Consider the following 15690-nt stretch of genomic DNA (forward strand, 5'->3'; position numbering starts at 1 on the left):
GGACGGAGACCGAGGCGCAGCCGCTGGGGCCGGACCAGAGAGCGGATCCCTCGCTAGCCGTCCTGTTCTCCTTGTTCCCGTGGTGGCGTCCGACACCCACCACAGTCGCAGACAGGACGCTGGGCTGGCCCGGGATGGCCCGTTCTGACAGGGGCATGCAAAGCCCCCCACCTCCCCCACAAGCAGCGCTGGGAAAGTCCCTCGGCCGCCTCCCCGTTACAAGAAACAAGCAGACACTTCCATGGTTTCAACCCCGTTTTTATTCGGCCCACTGGGTTCGCTGATCTCCAGGCGTCTGGGTCAGCTGCCCTGCGTGACTCGTGCAGGAGAATTATGCGAGATCTCAACGCATAATTATGCGAGATCTCAACCAATGGCGCCCCCCACTCCTGAGAGCTTCCCATGGGGCGGTTTCTCCAGGGCCTTGCAGACTGAGGGCAGATCAGAGCAGCTGTCTCAGCAGGAGCAGCCCGGCCAGCAGCGGGGAGGACGCCAGGGCCTGAGTGACGGTGGGAGGGGCCCTGTTGGTGCAGCGGGTGCTGGTCAGCGTGTAGGTCTGGTTGGAGTAGAAGAAGGTCTCGTTGATTTGCAGCTGACAGATGCTCTCGGTCGCGCAGCCTCTCCAGACCTGCGTGGTGTTGGAGTTCACTGCGGACGGGAATGAACGGGGTCAGACTGGAGGCAGCTCCGGCCTTCTCCTCCCCCCCACGCCCACCTGGGCGGCAGAGCTTTGCCGAGAGCCCCTTCGGGGAGTCCGTTCCCAGCCTGGCGCGTCACTGAAAGCCCCGATTTCCCCAGATGAAGGGCTCTGGGGAGCAGCAAGCAGTGACAGCCGCGTGGCGTCCGGGCTGACGGGAAATCTTTCGGGGGTTTACGGGGGCTTTTGTAAGCTATAAAACCCGACAGAAATGGGCTTTGGAGTCCGATCCTTGGGGGGCTTCAGGGCAGAAGAGACTTGACAAATTCGACAGATTCCCAAAATGCTTCCACTGGCCTCAACTGCTTTGACCCGCCGGCCCTCACTCCCGCCCCAGAGCCGGGACAACCCAGAAACCCCCAGGGCTCCAGGTGCCGACTCTCAGGACCCTGCGGGGCTGAAAAGCAGAGGCACGGATCCGTGAAAAGAGCGGTGTCGGGTGGTGAACGGCGCCAGCTCCAGGGGTCAGGAATTGTGGGTCTTGGCCGTGCTGCAGCAGCAGCCCAGGCCCCGAGCTCCGGCCACGCTGCGATTGGAGGAATTACCGAGCGTCCCCGCAAAGTCAAAGCAACGGTCTTCAGGGCCCGAGCAGGAGACCCTGGCGTCGCTCCTGCACTGCTCCGCTGTCTCTCCCACACAGGCTGGGCACTGCCGGGTGTTCTGCGCGCTTCTCTGCGGCACTGGGGACAGTTGGAGAAAGCACCATGGGTCGCAAGTTCAGGACATAAAGAGGCTCCTGAGAGAGACTCGACTGACCTATCCATTCGCACGGCTACACTTCTCCAGTGTCTCTAATGTGCCCTCTTCCCCCCACCATATGTGTGGAATAAATTTTGTTCTGTGCACCAAGGCGTGTGCACCACTAATAGGAACAGGCCTTGGGCTCTGCTCAGTCTGCTAATCAGCAGGGAGGCATTTGACTGTCTCCTGTGGGGCCACCCAAGCGCTCAGCTGACAGGGCACACTGGTCTCGTGACCTCGCCTCTGGATTCCCGCAGCATCCTGCTCTCCGGCCGTGGCCAGTGCCACCCGGCTCTGTGCAGAGGCTGCTGCAGGAATTCTTCATTTACCTCCAACATGCATCAACCCGACTGAAACGAGGCCACTTAGTCCCGACGGAGTGGGCCCACCGAGGAGTTTAGCCAAGCCCGTTCAAGTGCCCCGTCTGGTTACAGCTTCTCCAGGCCTGTCACGAGGGCCCAGGTCCCTCCCTCCTTCCATCGCATCCAAACAGCCAAGCGGCCGGGGATCAGTGCCCGGAAGCTCCTGGCTGAGCCGTTCCCAGTCACTGGGCCGGGCGGGGCTGCGCCGGGTGCCTACCAGCCAGGGTGAGTTGCTGGTTGCACTTGCTGGTCCAGCAGCACATGGTGTTGCTCCTCACTTGTTTGTCCGGCTCGACGGTCAGGCTGGTGAGGTTGGCACGGCAGGCGGTTTTGTTCTGCACGCACGCGGCATAGACCAACCCCCTGTCCTGCTCGCCTGGGGCCAGAACGACAACAACAGCGGTCTGCGTGCGCCCCGCAACCCCGTCAGCACCACACCCCGCACAGCCCGCACACACAGCCCCAACACACACACCCCTTTCAGTGTGCAACCCTCCCCATCAGCCCCCCGCAACTCCTCCAGCCCACCAACACACACTCAGCTCCCCCCACACCACACACGCCCCGCACAACACAGCCCCGTCCCCCCACACCTCACACGCCCCACACAACACAGCCCCCTCCCCTCACACATGCCCCACACAACACAGCCCCCTCCCCCCACACCACACACACCCCACACAACACAACCCCCTCCCCCACGCAACACAGCCCCTTCCCCCCAGACCACACACAACACAGCTCGCTCCCCCCACACCCTACACAATGCAGCCCCTGACCCCCACACCACACACACCCCACACAAGGCAACCCCCTCTCCCCACACCACACAATGCAGTCCCTTCCCCCCACACCACACGCCCCACACAACGCAGCCCCTTCCCCCCAGACCACACACAACACAGCCTTCTCCTCCACACCACACACCCCACACAACGCAGCCTCCTCCCCGCACACCACACGCAACACAGCCCTCTCCACCACACCACACGCCCCACACAACGCAGCCTCCTCCCCCCACACCACAGCCCCTTCCACACTTAAAACCAGACCGGGCCGACCTCATTTATGTCTCCCGCTAGTGGAAGCGCCCGGCATGGCCCTGAACTCGGCTAAGCCCCTGGGAGTGAGGGGCAGCAGGGGGGGCCTGAAAACGAGGCCGGTTGGGGTGGGCCGGGGAGCGCCAGGCCCCGCTCACTCACCTGAGAAGGTGTTTTCCAGCGTGAAGACGCAGGCCCCCTCGGTGAAGTTAACAGAGCAATTCTGCATGTTGCTTAAACACTGCTCGGGGGACCCAGTGCAACTTGAACAGACATCTGCAGGGAGAAACGCCCCCGGGCCAGGGTCATTCTGGTGCAAAGGTCCCTCCCTTCTTGTGTGTCCCTAAGGCTTAATTCACCAATCCACATTACTTAAAAAACCATCTTAAACCCCAGTGCAAACACTCACTGAACTGCACAGTGGTGCTGAAGGAAAGTGACTGAAGTCCATTTTTAATCTGCATTCACCAAAAGGTGAATTTAAACTGGGTTGGTTAAACTCCTCTGTGGGCACTTTCTGTTGGGATTAAAGTGGCCTTGATTCAATTCCGTTTAATTCACTTTGGAGGTGAATGAAGAAACTGAAGGAAAGCCACATGCATTCCAAGTGAGATGGGTTTCACCCATTTCAAAACCACATTCTGGGGTTAATTTTCCAGAGTGTCCACCTGACATGGCCTTATCAGAGGGTTACAGAGTATTGGCTGAAGTGTGGCCAGACAGTCTGGCTGTGTCTAGACTTCTGTCGAGATAACTAGACCTGCGTCTACACTGCCGCTGAGTTCTGTTGACATAACATCGACAGAACTCAGCAGTTTTGTCAACGGCAGTAAACCTCATTCTGCGAGGAATAACGCCTTTCGTCAGCAGAGTTCTGTCGATAGAAGGCGTTATTGCATCTACACTGTCCTTTGCGTCCACACTGTTATGTCGACAAAGCAGCTTGCTTTCTCCACAGAACTGGCTGTCGTCTAGACGCTCTTTGTCGACAGACGCTTTGTCGACAGTATCTGTCAACAAAACTTCTGTCGACAAAAGCCTGTCGTCTAGACATACCATCTGAGCCCACATTTGGAGCAGATCAGGAGTGTTTCCAGTTAAGTCAATAGGGTGACACTGGGATCAATCAGGAGTGACTCCAGTTAAGCCAGTGGGGTGACACTGGGATAAATCAGGGGTGACTCTAGTTAAGTCAATAGGGTGACACTGGGATCAATCAGGAGTGACTCCAGTTAAGCCAGTGGGGTGACACTGGGATAAATCAGGGGTGACTCTAGTTAAGTCAATAGGGTGACACTGGGATAAATCAGGAATGACTCCAGCTAAGCCAGTGGGGTGACATGGGATAAATCCGGAGTGACTCCAGTTAAGCCAGTGAGGTGACACGGGATAAATCCGGAGTGACTCCAGTAGAGTCCATGGGTCCAGTGGGGCAGATGGGGGTGACCTCTGGAGCCAGGGCGAATAGGACTGTTGTGAAGCGCCTGGCAGGGAGACTCACCTTGGCCTTTCACTGCAGCGAGGAACACGGCCAGGAGGCCAAGCGCGAGGGAGCCCTGCATGGCGAGCGGGAAAGCGAGGGCCGGAGCTCCTGCTGGCCACGGATCCCCGGACTCTGCAGCCACCACTGGCGCGAGCTGGGGGAATAACGGGAAGAGGAGACTCCAGGATCCCCAGGGGAAGCAGCCCCTCCAGCGCGGATGGCCGGGGCAGTTGCCAGCCCAGCAGGAAGCTGAGGCCGCAGCACGGAGCAGGGGCTCCCAACCTCTCCTTATGGCTCCGAATCCAAAGCAGCAGAAGCCCAAATCATAGACGCATAGAATGGGAGCTGGCGGGGACCTCCGGAGCCATCGAGTCCAGCCCCCTGCCCAAAGCAGGACCAGCCCAACTCAATCAGCCCAGCCGGGCTTGGTCCAGCTGGGATGTGCACACCCCTAGGGATGGAGACTCCACCCCCTCCCTGGGGAACCCAGCCCAGCGCTTCCCCACCCGCCTAGGGAAAGAGTTTTTCCTAATCTCCAACCTAGACCTCCCCCCCTGCAACTTGAGCCCATTGCTCCTTGTTCTGCCTCCTGCCCCCACTGAGAACAGCCTCTCTCCAGTCTCCTTGGAACCCCCCTTCAGGGAGTTGCAGGCTGCTCTCAAATCCCCCCTCACTCTTCTCTCCTGCAGACTGAACAGACCCAAATCCCTCAGCCTCTCCTCATAGGTCATGTGCTCCAACCCACGAATCATTTTGGTTGCCCTCCGCTGGACCCTCTCCTAAGCGTCCACATCCTTCCTGTAGTGGGGGGCCCAGAACTGGACACAGTACTCCAGGGGCTGTGTCTAGACTGGCCAGTTTTTCCAGAAAATCAGCCGCTTTTCTGGAAAAATTTGCCAGCTGTCTACACTGGCCGCTTGAATTCCACAAAAGCACTGACTTCCTACGGTAAGAAATCCACGCTTCTTGCGGAAATACTGTGCTGCTCCCGTTCGGGCAAAAGTCCCTTTTGCGCAAAAGTTTTGCGCAAAGGGCCAGTGTAGACAGCTCAGATTTGCTTTCCGCAAAAAAGCCCCGATGGTGAAAATGGCGATCGGGGCCTTTTTGCGCAAAAGTGCGTCTAGATTGGCCAGGGACGCTTTTCCACAAAAAGTGCCAATCTAGACGCTCTTTTCCGAAAATGCTTTTAACAGAAAACTTTTCTATTAAAAGCATTTCCAGAAAATCATGCCCGTCTAGACGTAGCCCAGCTGTGGCCTCACCAAAGCCCAATAAAGGGGAATGATCCCTTCCCTAGATCTGCTGCCAACGCTCCTCCTAATACCCCTAATCTGCCATTAGCCTTCTTGGTACAAGGGCGCCCTGGTGACTCATCTCCAGCTTCTCATCCCCTGTAACCCCCAGGGCCTTTCCTGCAGAACTGCTGCTTAGCCAGTCGGCCCCCAGCCTGTAACAATACTCGGGATTCTTCTGTCCCAAGGGCAGGACTCTGCACTTGTCCTTGTTGAACCTCATCAGATTTCTTGTGGCCCAATCCTCTAATCTGTTCAGGTCACTCTGGACCCTTCCCTGCCCTCCAGCATATCCACCTCTCCCCCAGCTTAGTGTCATCCACATGCTTGCTGAGGGTACAACCCATCCCTTCCTCCAGGTCATTAATAAAGCCCAAAGCTGCTGGCAGGGGGGGGGGGGGGGGTGCGTTCATGCACGCAACCCCTCCAGGTGAAGTCCTAGCAAGGACTCAGTGCCAAACAGTCACTGGCCGAACCAAGGGGAAATTGAGACAGACTCAGCTACAGGAGGTGCTGGGAGCTAAAAGCAACCTCTGACAGCAGGTTAACTCTGAACCCTACTGATAGCCACATTCCTGCTATTTCAAAGCTGAAGCAAAATGGGCCCTTTGCATTGCGATGGTCGTAGAAAGCATGTCTGGAAACAATCCTTTCATTCATCCAGGACCCTCTAAGTTTCCAGGAGGAAACTATCTGGGAATTTAGGATGAGCCAGACCTAGGATAAACTTTTCCAAAGTACCTAGAAGTGGAAAAGTTAAAACGCTGAACTGAGTGAGGCTCCTAATTCCCACCGAAACCAAGGGGGTTAGGTGCTCTTTGAGAGTTCCACTAGGTTCCTGAGACTTTAAATCTGACTCCAGTTAGTGCTGGGAGACAGGGAAAACTGAAACTGTCACTTTCCACTGCAGAGCAGCGGTTCCCTCTAATCCCTCCCGACCATGTGCAGAATAATCTGTATGTGAATGGGCCCCCGAAGACCCACAAAACCGAGCTGTGGGCGCTCTGCTATTCAGCTGGGCAGCCCTGGGCTCTGCTGAGCAGCTCACGAGCGCCCGGTTCCCAGGGAACGCTGCCTTCCCGGGGGACTCTTACCGCGCCCTCTCGTATCTGCCAGATAAAGGAACACAAGAGACGGCTGCTTCCGTCCAGCCCCGGGCGAAACCTCGCAGCCTTGGCAGCAGACCTGGCTCGACGCGGGAATTGTGCCCGCTGGATTCCCTGGGCATGGACAATCTGCAGGCGCAGTGTTTTCCCCCGTCGGGTGAGGACGATTTTTCCCCATGTGAAAATTTGAAAAAAGGAAGAATCCAGAATCCAGGGTGCAGGGAACCAACCTGTCCTCACTCCGGGACTGACTCCGGTTTGAGACCAGGAGCCAGGTGGGGGGGCTGAGTTCTTTCCCCTGCCCAGACTTCCCCAGCCCACGTGCAACCCCCAAAACCCCTCCCAGGGGTCACTTTGACTCACACCAAGAGAAACTGAAACCGGCAGACAGAGCAGCAGGGCCTAGTGAACCGACCCCAGCGCTGTGCGTCACCGTGCCAATGAGCTGTTCCTCGCTGCGCGGCTTGCAGGCCCCTGTCCATCCTGCCTCGGTTTCCCCATCTACAGAGCAGCGCGAGTGACGCTGATCGTCCTTGGCGGAGGGCGTGGCGGGCGAGGGGCCGTGCGAGGTCTGTTTGGGCTCAGTCCCTGTCGCTCTGGGTTTCAGTGTTTGAAAACACTCCCCTCCCCCCGTTCCAGAAGAGGGCTGTTCGGGAACCAGCCAGAGGGTGGCATTTTCCTACAGTTCCCACGGGAACAATGTCTGGAGCCTGCCGAGCTCCCAGGGGCTTCCCTGTCCTGGCAGGCGCCACATTCTGTCCTGCATGCCTGGGCCCCCCACAGCCAGGGAGGGAGAGGTTCTCCCCCCCCCCCCCCCGGGGCAGGCACCCCTCAGGCCACTCCCGAGATCTACAAATGCTCCTGGATGTGCCGGGCACGGCCGGGCCCCCCGCCAGGATCCCCTTGTGCCAGGTACGGCCGAGCCCCCCCCCCAAGATCCCCTTGTGCCAGGCATGGCCGAGCCCCCCCCCCCAAGATCCCCTTGTTCCAGGCACGGCCGAGCCCCCCCCCCAAGATCCCCTTGTGCCGGGCACAGCCGAGTCCCCCCCCAAGATCCCCTTATGCCGGGCACAGCCGGGCCCCACCCCGGATCCTCTTGTGCTGGGCACGGCTGGGCCCCACCCTGATACCCTTGTGCTGGGCACAGCCGGGCCCCACCCCGGATCCTCTTGTGCTGGGCACGGCCGGGCCCCACCCCGGATCCTCTTGTGCTGGGCACAGCCGGGCCCCACCCCGGATCTTCTTGTGCTGGGCACGGCCGGGTCCCACCCCGGATCCTCTTGTGCTGGGCACGGCCGGGCCCCACCCCGGATCCTCTTGTGCTGGGCACAGCCGGGCCCCACCCCGGATCCTCTTGTGCTGGGCACGGCCGGGCCCCACCCCGGATCCAGGGACGCTGAGCATCCTCCCAGGCAGTACATAGGCCCCCGGTGAGATCAGCGATGGAATTTAGCCTTTGGGCAGCAGCAGGGCTGCTCACAAGTTGCAGTTAAACCCCCAGGCAGCCCGAGGAGCGTTTCCTTTCAGTCCACACGTCTCTGTTGCTCGGCTTGGGGATTCCTCCCCCAGTGTCGGTCGACTCGTTTTCTGCCCCCCGGGCACGAGCGACCTGACGCCCCGTGTGGTCCCTTTGGGGGGCTGCGCCCGCGGGCGGCCCCCTCCGACTGGCAGGGGGAGATACGGGTGGGAAGGGAGCCTGCATTTCCAGGTGCGGAGGGAATTCCCTCGCCAAGGGGGCAGGGCTCTGGGACGGGCAGGGAGCCAGGCGCAGGCTCCCGCTGGGATGCTGCAGGACCCAGACGCGCTGGGTGAAAATGCCAGCACCGGGGACATGTCTCTTGGGGGCGTTGAACACGGCTGGGCCCCCGCTCAGGACACGGCCTCAGCAGGGGGATTGGGGCTCAGCGCCCATCGGGGAGGGGCAGGGCCAGCTCTTACCTTCAGCCTGGCTCCCGCGGGGATGGGAAGCAGGTTCTCTTGGCACGGAGGCTGGGCACCTCGTTTATATAGACGGAGGAAGCAGCCAGCAGCCCTGGTGGCTCCTGATAAGAGCCCAGGTGGCAGCCAGCTGCAAATGATCTCAAGAACTGAGCTCAGGTTAACCCTTCGCTGGCCCATGGGATTTTACTGCTCGTTTCTCTCGCGGGTCTCGGAGCTTCCTACCGTCGCTGATTTCCACCCTTGGCTCTGGGAAAGCAACCGGGATCAGCTCCGAGACGCGTTAATCACAGATCCTAAGTGCTGCTGCCATTGGACATTCCCCCGGATGGGGCTCGCTCACTTCAGAGCTACACCAGCCTGGAGAGAACTGAACCTCCTTGGCATGGAAGAAAGAACGAAACGTGCTAGCCTAGGGCAGTGCCTGGAGATCAGGGACCTGCTGTGCCAGGGACTGCTAGATAGATCTGGAAGGGACCTCTAGAGGTCATCAGATCCAGTCCCCTGTCCTCATGGCAGGGCCAAGCACCATCTGATCACCCCTGGCAGGTGTCTGTCCAGCCTGCTCTTAAATATCTCCAGAGATGGAGATTCCACAACCTCCCTGGGCAACTTATTCCAGTGTTTCACCACCCGGCCAGGCAAGAAGTTTTTCCTAATGTCCAACCAAAACCTCCCTTGCTGCAGGTTAAGCCCATTGCTTCTTGTCCAGTCCTCAGAGGCCAAAGAGAACAATTTTCTCCCTCCCCCTTGTGACACCCTTTTAGATACCTGAAAACCGCTCTCATGTCCCCTCTCAGTCTGCTCTTCTCCAAACTAAACAAGCCCAATTCTTTCAGTCTTCCCTCATAGGTCATGTTCTCTAGACCTTTAATCATTCATGTTGCTCTTCTCTGTATCCTTTCCAATTTCTCCACAACTTTCCTGAAATGCGGTGCCCAGAACTGGACACAATTCCCCAACTGAGGCCTAACCAGCGCAGAGTAGAGCGGAAGAATGACTTCTCGTGTCTTGCTCACAACACACCTGTTAATGCAGCCCAGAATCATGTTGGCTTTCTTTGCAACAGCATCACACTGCTGACTCATATTCAGCTTGTGGTCCACTATAACCCCTAGATCCCTTTCTGCCGTAATCCTTCCTAGACTGTCGCTTCCCGTTCTGTGATTGTTCCTTCCTAAGTGGAGTGCTTTGCATTTGTCCTTATTAAACCTCATCCTATTTGCCTCAGATTGTTTCTCCAGTGTGTCTAGATCAGTTTGAATTCTGACCCAACCTCCAAAGCAGATGCAACCCCTCCCAGCTTGGGATCATCTGCAAACTTTATAATCATACTCTGTATGCCAATAGCTAAATCATTGCTGAACAGAACTGATCCCAAAACAGACCCCTGTGGAACCCCACTCTTCTGTCCTTCCAGCATGACTGTGAAAGTGAAGTTACTCACCTTGGTACAGTAACTGTCATTCTTCGAGATGCGTGTCCCCATGGGTGCTCCACATTAGGTGCTCGGCTTGCCCCAGTGCCGCAGGATGGAGATGTTCAAAGCCGTAGTCAGTCAGACTGCACATGTGCAGGGGGGTCTCGTGGCGTTCATGCTCTCCCGCACTGCACGATCTGGTCTCAGCCAGTTCCTCTTCAACTGCCTCGGGATCTGCAAAGAATGAAACAGACTCCGAAGTGGGGAGGCAGGTGGGTAGTGGAGCACCCATGGGGACACACATCTTGAAGAATGACAGTTACTGCACCAAGGTGAGTAACTTCGCTTTCTTCTTCGAGTGATGTCCCTGTGGGTGCTCCACATTAGGTGACTGAGCAGCAGTACCCACCCGAGTGCAGGAGGCAGGATTTGGATGTCTCAATGTATGTAAGGAGGAGAGCACGGATCTTGGAAGATGCTACGGATCTTGGCTGGATAGTGTAGTGTTTGGCAAACATTTGATAAGATGACCAGGTGGCAGCCCTGCATATATCAGAAAGGGGCACACCTTTAAGGAAAGCCGTGGAGGTAGCCACTGCCCTTGTAGAGTGGGCCCTAGGGCATTGTGGGAGGGGCACATTTTGTAGTGCATAGCTCTGGGTTATACAAGAAACAATTAGGTTAGAGATTCTCTGGGATGACAAGGGCTGTCTCCTACAGCGCTCCGCAAGGGAGACTAATAATCTATCGGTCTTTCTAAATGGTTTAGTATGCTCCAAGTAAAAGGCGAGGGCCCTACGTACGTCTAGTGTACAGAGGGTTTCCTCACATGGTGAAGTGTGAGGCTTTGGGTAAAAGGCAGGTAGCACTATCGGCTCATTGAGATGAAATTCTGAACAAGCCTTAGGAGTAAAGGCTGGGGGTGATGCCTTAGAACCATGGTCACCAACAGGTTGATCGCAAGGTGTCCTGTCCGCCCCCGAGAAGCCCCACTACCTACCTCAAGTGAAAATGGAGGTAGTGTCGGCTTCCTGGGGATGGACAGAAGTCCCACAGCTTAGCGCCATTTCTGGCGATTTCAGAAGTGCACTAGCTGCTCTGCCGGGTGTACTGCAGGAGGGAGCATCGGCTCCCTGAACCACACAGGAGGGGTGAGTCAGCCCCGGGGCAGGCGCACACGGGGTTTCCCTGCACCGGGGGGGTCAGCCCCGGGGCAGGCGCACGTGGGGGGGGGTTGCTCCCAAAGGGTCGCCTGAGTGGGCTTCCCTGCTCGGTGAGGGGGGCCGGAAGAGGCACCCAACGGGGCTTCCTTCCTTTGCGGGGGAGAGGAGGGTCGGCCCTGGAGGAAGCCTGGGACGGAGGCTTCCCTCCATGGCTGGTGTAGGGGACTCCCTGACCCCGAACCATGTTCCCTCTCCCCCTGCCCCAAACCTGTCCCCCATCCTCCTGCCCCCCATTCTCTCTCCCCCGCCCCTCCCTGTGGAAACCTGCCCCCCTGGCACCCTGGTCCCTGCTGCAGAAACCTGTCGTTCTGGCACCCTACCCCCTCTCCCCTGCCCCCACTGGCACCCTGTTCCCTGTCCCAGAACCCACTAGCACCCCTCCCCAATACTGTGTCCCCTGCTCCCAAAGGACTTTTCTATGGGTCAGTGACCCCTGACTCGAGGCAGGTTCCCTGCCATTCTCATCAATAAAGACAATGCAGAAACTTTTTGTGTTTGACATAGTATTTTATTTAAAAATGAAGCCAGGCCAACAACACCCCAATTGAGGCCAACCCAACCCCCCCCCCCCCCCCATCTGGCCATAACCACTCCTGCATTCCCCCTTCCCCAGACTCTAGATTTGAGCCTATCATGCACTGGAACTCCCTGCCCTCAGCCCCTCACATACCCCAACCCAAATTCTTGCATCCTCACATCCACAAGCCCGTGGCTTGCTCAGTACCCTAACCCTACATCTGACCCCAACACTGCCCGGCCTGGAGCCCCCTTCCTGAGCCAGTGTCCCCTTCTCCACCTCCTTCTGCATCCAGATTTCCTCCCAGAGCTTGCACCTCTCATCCCTTCCCTCACCCAAATCCCTCATTCCTACCCCAGAGCCCACACATCCTGTCTCAACCCAGCAGGGGTCCGGCTAGACTGCAGGAGTTTTTCAGGATTCTGGAGATATCCCAGAAAAACTCTTCCGCATCCAGGGATGGGTTTGTTCTTCTGCTTTTTTTTAGTGGAAGAGGAAACATGATCTTTCAGTCACCCCTATATTCTTCTTTCCATGAAGAAGAAGGGGGCGTCCAAAAGAAGGGTTTTTTCTGACATTTGGTCCAGTCTAGACAGGCCAAATGTTGGAAAAACTTCTCCCTACAGAAGAATTAAAAAAAAAAGCAGCAGTATAAGGATTGGGGATAGCAAGTGATGGAGAGGAGAAGAATAGAGAGGGCGGGGCTTCAAGGAAGGGGCAGGGCTTCAAGAAAGGGGTGGGTGGTAGATCTTAACTTGGTCTGTCATTTAAAAAGTGATCTTGGGTTGGAGACCACTGCCTTAGAATAACCCTACCTTCTTAAAGATGGTGTAGAGAGGTGATGACATTAGCGCCGAAATCTCACTCGCTCTGCGCACTGAAGTGATGGAGATGAGGAAGACCAGCTTTATGGTGCGTGTCTGAAAAGGTATGGTGGATAGAGGTGCAAAAGGTGGTGGTGTTAGAGTTGAAAGTACCAAGTCCAGGTTCCACAATGGGGTGGGAACTCGCAAAGGAGGGGTTAGGTTTAAAAGGCCGTTGAGAAACCTCCTGGTGAGGCGGTGGGTGAATAGCGAAAACCCCTCTATTGGCTGTTGGAATGCAGTCAGTGCTGCAAGATGGACTCTTAGAAATGATAAGGCTAGTCCGCTCTGTTGCAGATCCATCATATCATCCAGAATGATGGAAATCGGAACCAGTTGAGGGTCCATGCTATGTTCGGAGCACCCGGAAGTAAATCATCACCATTTGGAAAGGTAAGTAATGCGTGTATTTTGTTTCCTACTGTGTATGAGAACGTCCTTAACACGGTCAGAGCATAGGGCTTCGGAGGCATTCAGCCAACTAGGTACCAGATTGAGAGGTGAAGAGTGCGCAATTGTGGGTAAAGGAGAGAGCCTTGTTTCTGGGTCAGGAGGTTCTGGATTAACAGAAAGTGATATGGTGGATATTGTGCGAGTCGCATGAAGAGTGGATACCAATGCTGACGAGGCCACTCTGATGCTATCAGGATTACCGAGGCTTTGTCAAGCTTGATCTTCTGTAGGACCCTGAAGATAAAAGGGATAGGCAGAAAAGCGTACATGAAGGGACCCTTCTAATTGAGGAGAAAGACGTCCCCCAAGGAATGGCGACCTAGGCCCACTCTGGAACAGAAACGGTGGCATTTTCTGTTGCTGGTGGTGGCAAATAGGTCTATTTGAGGAGTACCCCAACAGCGAAAAAATGGAATGGAGGACATCTCGATCGATATCCCATTTGTGGTCTATTGCGAAATTCTTGCTGAGGGAATCGGCCATCAGGTTGCTGATGCCACGTAAGTAGGATGCCACAAGGATAGTGCTGTTGGCAATTCACCAGTTCCATAGTGGGTTGCTTCCGTACACAGCGATTAGGATTGTGCGCCTCCCTGGTGGTTTATATAATACATGGTCGCTATGTTGTCTGTGAGGACGCCCACTGTGGAGATGTGGAGGTATGTGTGAAAATGTCTGCAGGAGTTGGCAACGGCCCTCAACTCGAGGAGATTTATTTGTAACAGAGACTCCTGTGGTGACGAACGGCCTTGGACGGATAGGGTGCCCATGTGAGCTCCCCAGCCAATGAGAGAGGCATCTGTGGTCATATGACAACAAGGGGACGGGTGATGAAATGAAGTGCCCGAAAGCAAATTGTTGTCTATCGTTCACCAGTGGAGGAAGACCTGACCGTGGACGGGACAGTTACCTACTTGCATACGTTGAGCCTGATGGGATCGTATATTGTGATCAGCCAGTGCTGTAATGGCCAAAAGTGTAGCAGCCTGGCATGGGGAATGATGTATGTCGTGGAGGCCATATGACCCATTAGTTTGAGTACTGTAATAACTTGTACTGAGCATTTGTAGAGAAGTTCATCTAATAGGTCTTGCATTGCCCGAAACCTGGTGATGGGTAGATATGCCCTTGCTATAACTGAGTCGAGGCAAGCGTCTTAAATTCTAGGTTCTGAGTAGGGATCAAGGGGGATTTGTCCTCGTTGAGAAGGAGACCTAGGAAAAGGAAAGTTTGATAGCGGTTCGCACCATCTCTGAAGTTTCTATGGACGAACATCCCTTTATTAGACAATCGTCCAGGTAGGGATATGTGACGATGCCAGTGCGTCGAAGGAGAGCAGCAATGATTGCGAATGTCTTTGTGAAGACTCTTGGTGTTGTTGCGAGTCCGAAGGGCAGCACTCGATACTGGAAGTGGTCTGTACCAACCAGGAAGCGTAGAAATTTTCTATGAGTGGGATGAACTGTCACATGAAAATAGGCATCTTTTAGGTCGATAGCAGCAAATCAATCACCCTGCTCCAGGGCTGGTAGAACGGAGGTTAAGGTCACCATCTTGAAGTGTTGTTTTGGATATATTTGACTCGCTGTCGAAGGTCTAGTATAGGTCTCCATCTGCTGATTTTTTTCTGTACCAGGAAATAACGGGAGTAGAATCCTCTCCCTTGGAACTGAGATGGAACTTTCTCTATTGTTCCTATGTGGAGGAGATGAGAAATCTCGGCTCGTAATAGATCTTTGTTAGAGGGGTCCCTGAAGAGGGACGGGGATGGTGGGGTTGTGGGCAGGAGAGAATGGAATGGAATGACATAACCTGAGCGGATGATTTCTAAAACCCATCTGTCGGAAGTGATGTTGGTCCATTGGATGTAGAAGGGCATTAAACGATGGTGAAGATGTGACCGAGGCTCTGAGGGGCTGTGTGCTTGCTCTTGACCAACACATCAAACATGCTGCCTTTTGCCAGGGTGCGTTTGTGCATGGTTATTTTGATTCTGGCGTCTTATTGGTCTTTGGCATTGATTTTGATACAGTTGATTGAACTGCTAGTGTTGCAGTTGTCAGTGTTGTCTGGAAGGAAAATAATCGTAGCATCTTTGGAATGGTGTATAACATTTCCTCCTCTGTGATGGGGTGTACATTCTATGTGACCACAATGTTGTTCTAGTGTCCTTCCTAGAATGCAAGACTGAGTCAGTCTTCTGACTAAAGAGTGAATCTTTTTTAAAAGGCAAATCCTCCACTTTAGATTGCAGCTCCTTTGGAACTCCCGCCGCTTGAAGGAATGAGGCCCTGCGCATAACTACAGTGGTGGCATTGGTGCGGGCTGCAGTGTCTGCCACATCCATGGCAGTCTGGAGACTGGTTCGAGTGGTGGCATAACCCTCCTGAACCACAGATTTAAGAAGAGGCCTCTTAGATTCTGGAAGGGCCTCCATCAGGGCGGTCAGCTTTGCATAATTATCAAAATTATGATTTGATAAATGCGTGATGTAGTTAGCAATCCTAAGGAGCAGAGTTGAGGAGGTGTACACTTTCCTCCCAAATAAATTGAGC

General features: G+C 55.5%; 1 protein-coding gene across 3 annotated transcripts; it reads right to left on the reverse strand.

Annotated features, from left to right (window-relative positions):
- Positions 1–375: 375 nt before the first annotated feature.
- On the reverse strand, positions 376–10274 carry LOC102458082 (phospholipase A2 inhibitor and Ly6/PLAUR domain-containing protein). Of its 3 annotated transcripts, none has more exons than XM_089772692.1 (6): positions 10107–10274; positions 4342–4477; positions 3003–3116; positions 2018–2176; positions 1243–1377; positions 376–648 (listed from the first exon to the last, which is right to left on the reverse strand). In XM_089772692.1, the coding sequence occupies exons 1-6, from the start codon at positions 10146–10148 to the stop codon at positions 443–445; spliced, it is 792 nt and encodes a 263-aa protein (XP_089628818.1). In that variant the 5' UTR covers positions 10149–10274; the 3' UTR covers positions 376–442. The 3 variants fall into 3 exon arrangements, with proteins under 3 accessions (XP_089628818.1, XP_075763455.2, XP_075763456.2); XM_075907340.2 differs by lacking the exon at positions 10107–10274 and adding an exon at positions 8660–8899; XM_075907341.2 differs by lacking the exon at positions 10107–10274 and adding an exon at positions 6710–7467.
- Between the last annotated feature and the right edge of the window lie 5416 nt (positions 10275–15690).

This window comes from Pelodiscus sinensis, chromosome 22 (genome assembly GCF_052426305.1).
Source record: "Pelodiscus sinensis isolate ZL-2025 chromosome 22, ASM5242630v1, whole genome shotgun sequence".
Lineage (NCBI taxonomy): Eukaryota > Metazoa > Chordata > Testudines > Trionychidae > Pelodiscus > Pelodiscus sinensis.